This window comes from Scyliorhinus canicula, chromosome 8 (genome assembly GCF_902713615.1).
Source record: "Scyliorhinus canicula chromosome 8, sScyCan1.1, whole genome shotgun sequence".
Classification (NCBI taxonomy): domain Eukaryota; kingdom Metazoa; phylum Chordata; class Chondrichthyes; order Carcharhiniformes; family Scyliorhinidae; genus Scyliorhinus; species Scyliorhinus canicula.
This window is the reverse complement of record NC_052153.1, coordinates 190926275-190932274: the sequence shown is the minus strand read 5'-3', so window position 1 is coordinate 190932274 and position 6000 is coordinate 190926275. Positions and strand designations below refer to the sequence as shown.

Genomic DNA, 6000 nt, shown 5'->3' with positions numbered 1-6000 from the left:
TCCCAGAGGGTGGGATCGGACAGAGAGAGCCACAGGGTGGATGGCGGGGGGGGGGGGGGGGGATCGGATGATACCCCCGCGGGAGGGCAAACACACTCTCACCCCTTAAACTCATTTAATCTCAAAACGCCCCCCTCCAAAAGATAAAAAAGTTGGATTTAAACCGGTGACTGGGGACCGGATAGCAGAGATAAGCATCTATTTCGTTAGGTCTAAGAGGGAGAAAAAATGCACCAGGAGACAAAAAGAAGGAAATTAAACAGGAGATTAAATTTTTTTTCTTTTTAAAAATGGTGAATTTTGTCCCAGGAGGTCGGTTTGAACGAATTGGCTGCTGACACCGTTTATTTATTAATGTTGTGTGTGTCTGCAGACACCTTCGATGCGAAATAAAATGTGGTAGTGTTTGCAAATGGGAGGCAGCAGAGATGTTTTATGGACAATACCCTCCCCCAAATCACATGAGGAACCTTCCCTGGCCAACTGAAGAGTGGGACCCCGACATCTGAATAGGAGAGAGTCCAGCCCCTATAAATGTGTGTGTGTGTGGGGTGGGGGGAGGTGGGGAGAGAGAGAGAGCAACCCATTCATTTCAGACATTGCTACAGCAGCGAGGAGAGATCAGGGGCTCTCTCTCTCTCTCTCTCTCCTACCCTTTATTTTGCCATCTCTCTCTCCCTCCCTCCTCCCCACATTATTACTGTCTGTCTTTTGTGGGGCCTCTGCTTTGAAGAGGAGGGATAGGGAGGGAGGGGAGGGTCAATCGGACGCCGGGTCTTTTATGCATTTTATCCCCGCCAACATGGTTTGCGAAACGAAGATGGTGGCGGACGAGGAGATGCCGGGTTCCAAGAACGATGCCATCGTCTCCTCCAGCCAGATGTGGCCGGCCGCTGCCCCCCCACCACCAGCGGACCCCTCCTCCTCCTCCTCGGCCTCCCCCTCCGGCTCGCCCTCGCCACAGGAGGCCGAGGCGGCAGAGCAGCGGCTCCTCAAGCCGGAGGGAGCCGTCCTCATTCGGGAGTTCCAGCCCGGCGACCAGGCGAGTGTGTGCCGCATCTTCTACCGGGGCATCATGGAGAGGATTCCCAACACGGCGCTCAGAGGGTTAAAACAACAGCCCAAGATGCTGCTGCTGTACTCCTGTCTGACCGGTGAGACAGAATTTACCATGCTCTTCCTCTGCAATAGAAACTGTTTTATCATCCCCAATATTCCCTAATCCCCAATATTCCCTAATCCCCAATATTCCCTAATCCCCTATCCCCCACTATCCCCTATTCCCCATTATCCCCTATTCCCCATTATCACCTATTCCTCATTATCCCCTATTCCTCCCTATTCACCAATCCCCACTATCCCTATTCCTCCCTATTCCCTATTCCCCAATCCCACTATCCCTTATTATACACTATCCCCTATTCCTCACTATTCCCTATTCCCCAATATTCCCTATTCCCCATTATCCCCAATATTCCCTAATCCCCACTATTCCCTAATATTCCTTAATCCCAATATTTGCCACCTCGCTATTCCCTAATCCCACTATTCCCTAATCCCCACTATCCCTAACCCCTGCCTCAATATTCACCAATCCCCACTATCCCTTATTCCCCACTATTCCCTATCCCCCAATATTCCCTAATCCCCACTATTCCCTATTCCCCACTATTCCCTATTCCCCAATATTACCTAATCCACACTATCCCCTATTCCCCACTGCCCCCATTCCCCACTATTCCCTAATCCCCACTATTCCGTAATTACAATATACCCAATATTCCCGAATCCCCACTATCCTCTATTCCCCAATATTCCCTAATTCCCCCCTATTCCCCACTATTCCCTAATCCCCCTATTCCCTAAACCCCATTATTCTCTATTCCCCACTATCCCCTAATCACCACTATTCCCTATTCACCACTATTCCCTAGTCCTCCCTATTCCCTATTCCCCACTATTCCCTAATCCCCACTATACCTATTCCCTACTTCCCCTATTCCCCACTATTCCCTAATATTCCCTATTCCCCACTATTCCCTATTCCCCACTATTCCCTAATCCCCACTACCCCCTATTCCCCACTATCCCCTAATCCCCACTATTCCCACTATTTCCTAATCCCACTATCCCTAATCCTGACCATTCCCTATTCCCCACTATTCCCTAATCCCCCCATTCCCTAATCCCAATTTTTCCCTATTCCCTACTATTACCTTTCACCAATATCCCCTATTCCCCACTGTTCCCTATTCCCCACTATCCCCTATTCCCCAATATCCCCTATTCCCCAATATTCCCTGATCCCCACTATTCCCTAATCCACACTATTCCCTATTCCTCAATCCCCAATATTCCCTAATATCCACTGTCCTCTATTCCCCAATATTCCCTAATCCCTTCTATTCCCTAATCCCCCTATCCCCAATCCCCTATATTCCCTAATCCCCACTGTTCCCTAAACCCCACTATTCCCTAATCATCACTATTCCCTAATCCCCAATATTCCCTAATCCGCACTATTCCCTAATCCCACTATTCCCTAATACCCACTATTTTTATTCCCCACCATTCCCTAGCCACCACAATTCCCTAATCCCCAATATTCCCTAATCCCCAATATTCCCTAATCCCAATATTCCCCACCTCATTATTACTAATCTGCACTATTCCCTAATCTCCACTATCGCCCATTCCCAAATATTCCTCACCTCACCGTTCTATAATCCCCACCTCACTATTCCCTAATTCCCACTATTACCTAATCCCCAATTCCCTAATACCCACTATTCCCTAATCCTCTCTATTCCCTAATCCCCACTATCCCTAATCCCCACTAACCCATGTTCCCCAAAATTCCCTAATCCCCACTATCCCTATTCCCCACTATTCATAATCCCCACTATCCCTAATCACCACTCTCCCTATTCCCTACTATTCCTAATTCCCACTATCCCTAATCCCCACTATCACTAATTCCCACTATTCCCAATCCCCATATCCCTATTCCCCACTATCCCTAATCCCCACTATTTCCTAATCCCCACTATCCCCCAATCCCCACTATCCCCCAATCCCCACTATCCCATAATCCCCACTATCCCCTAATACCCACTATCCCCTAATCCCCAATATTCCCTAATCCTCCCTATTCCCTCATCACTAATATTCCCTATTCCCCACTATTCCCTATTCCCCACTATTCCCTAATCCCCACTATTCCCCATTCCCCACTATTCCCTAATACCCACTATTCCCTATTCCCCACTATTCTCTAATCCCCACTATTCCCTGATCCACACTATCCCCTATCCCCCAATATTCCTCACCTCGCCGTTCCCTAATCCCCAGATCACTATTACCTAATCCCCACTATCCCTAATCCCCACTATCCCTAATCCCCACTATTCCCCAACCCACTATTCCCTAATCCCTACTATTCCCTAATCCCCAGTATTCCCCAGACCACTATTTCCTAATCCCTACTATTCCCTAATCCCCACTATTCCTTGAACCTCACTATTCCCTAATTCCCACAATTCCCCAATCCCCACTCTTCCCTCAACCCCACTATTTCCTAATCCCCTCTATTACCCACTATTCCCCACATACTCACTACTCCCTACATCCAATTATTCCCTAGTTCCCACTGCTCCCCACATCCCACTATTCCCTAATTCCCACTATTCCGCACATTCCCAGCTTGAAATGCATTTCTGCATCTATTTTATTGTCAGGAGGATATGTGTGTGTGTGTGTGTGTGTGAGGAGGGTTGTGTGTGTGTGAGGAGGACGCTGTGTGTGTGTGAGGAGGGGGCTGTGTGTGTGTGAGGAGGACGCTGTGTGTGTGTGAGGAGGGGGGAGTGTGTGTGTGAGGAGGGGGGCAGTGTGTGAGTGAGGAGGGGGGCTGTGTGTGTTTGAGGAGGAGGGCAGTGTGTGTGAGGAGGGGGGCTGTGTGTGTGAGGAGGGGGGCTGTGTGTGTGAGGAGGGGGCTGTGTGTGTATATGTGTGTGTGTATGTGTGTGTACTTTCTTACGCAGCCAAACGTGATGGACAAACAATCCTTAATTTATTTAAATTAATTTTTTTACATCTACCACTGTGTGCAAAGTGTATTATTTAATGATTATTTTTTATTTTAGAACAAAAAAGACACTTAATGTGGTGGTCATTTTAATCTTTTAAGAGTTTTCAGTCTGAAATCATTTGAAAAATGAGAAAAAAAAAGCAGCCCATCGCGAAACTGCAATTGTCAAATGTAAGTGGAGCTCAGCTTGATGCTGATGGACGGGCGCTATACTGACAGGTGGTGCGCGGAGTGGGGAGGAGGGGGGGTGGGGTGGATAGGGGAGGGGGCAGAGTAGCAGCTGGAAAGCGGCCCAGGGTAGCCTCACTCCACAGCGGATGCTCTCGGGGCTCCGACAGACACCCACAGGCTTCACAGTCCACCGGGATCCTGCTGTGCATAGGGGCAGTCTGGCAAACTGGAATAATGTGGTCAATGAGGAGCAGCTTTCCTGGTTTGCTAGCTGGATATACATCCCCAGTATATAGTCCCCCAGTGGACACTCCCCCAGTATACATTCCCCCAGTAAACACTGCCTCCCCCCCCCCCCCCCAGTGTACACATCCCCAGTATACACTCCCCCAGTATATACCCCCTTGGTATACACTTTGCCAGTAAACACTCCCCCAGTATACATTCCCCCAGTATATACTCCCTCGGTATACACTTTGCCAGTAAACACTCACCCAGTAATCATTCCCCCAGTATACACTTCCCAGTAAACACCGCGCCCCCCGCCCCCAGTATACACTCGCCAAGTATACATTCCCTCAGTATACACTCCCCCAGTTTCTCTTCACCAGGATGAGGTTACCATGTTAAGGGAACCTTTGTAGGTATTAATCTGATTTGCCCTTGCCCAGATACCCTTACATGTGTACCTTACCCAGGGACCCTTTATCCATGTGCTCTTACTAATGTGCCCTCACGCATATACGCCTTTCCCAGATACACTTGCCCATGTACCTTTACCCATGAAACTAATTCATTTACCCTTACCCATCTACCTTATTTGCATACCCTACCTATGTATACCTTACCATGTATCCTTCCTTACCTGTGTACTTTCCCCATGTACACCTTACCCATGTACAATTTATCCATGTATCCTTATCCATGTACACCTTATCAACATACACCTTACCCATGTATCCTTATCCATGTACGTTATCCATGTACACCTTCAGGCATGGTGGCTTAGGGATGGCACGGTTGCACAGTGGTTAGCACTGCTTCCTTACAGCGCCTGGAATCCGAGTTTGATACCGATCTTGGTTGACTGTGTGGATTTTACACTTTCTCCCCGTGTCTGCGTAGGTTTCCTACAGGTGCTCTGGTTTCCTCCCACAGTCCAAAAATGTGCAGGTAGGGTGGATTGGCAATGCTAAATTGCCCCTTAGGGTGGGGGTGCAGGAATAAGGTCGGTGATTGGGCCTCGGTTGGGCCGTCTTTCGAAGAGTCGGTGCAGATTCGATGGGCTGAATGGCCCCCTTCTGCACTGTAGGAATTCTATGATTATCGATATACACCTTATCCATATATAGCTTATCCATGTGCACTTATTCATGTACCCTACCCAAAGTACTTTATTTGTGTACCTTACCCATGTACCCTCTGACATGGTCAGGTAATCACTAACTTGGTTCCATTCTATCCTTATCCAGATTCCATTTTTACATGACTGATGAAGCTCCGTATCTTTAGGCTTTTCTAACTAATTGACATTTCAGCATTTGCAGTACACCCGATTCAGATGCCGATTCAGACAGGCAGGGATTGTTCCCAATCCCAGTGTCTCCCATTCTCTATCTGAAGAGAGAACCCATTCACACAAACAGGGAATACTTCCAATGTCAGTGTTTCACATTCCCTGGGCCAACAAAGGGGAATATTTCCAATGGCAGTGATTCCCATTCTCTGCATGAACACAGGGA

General features: G+C 48.1%; 1 protein-coding gene across 1 annotated transcript in view; it reads left to right on the top strand.

The window, feature by feature from the left end:
- The first annotated feature begins 319 nt into the window (after nt 1-319).
- nat8l (N-acetyltransferase 8-like) overlaps nt 320-6000 on the top strand; it is a 110971-nt gene continuing 105290 nt past the window's right edge. Inside the window, exon 1 of the mRNA XM_038805906.1 lies at nt 320-1154. Coding sequence (XP_038661834.1) covers nt 782-1154 — 373 coding nt within the window. The 5' untranslated portion in view covers nt 320-781. The remainder of the gene's footprint in view (nt 1155-6000) is intronic.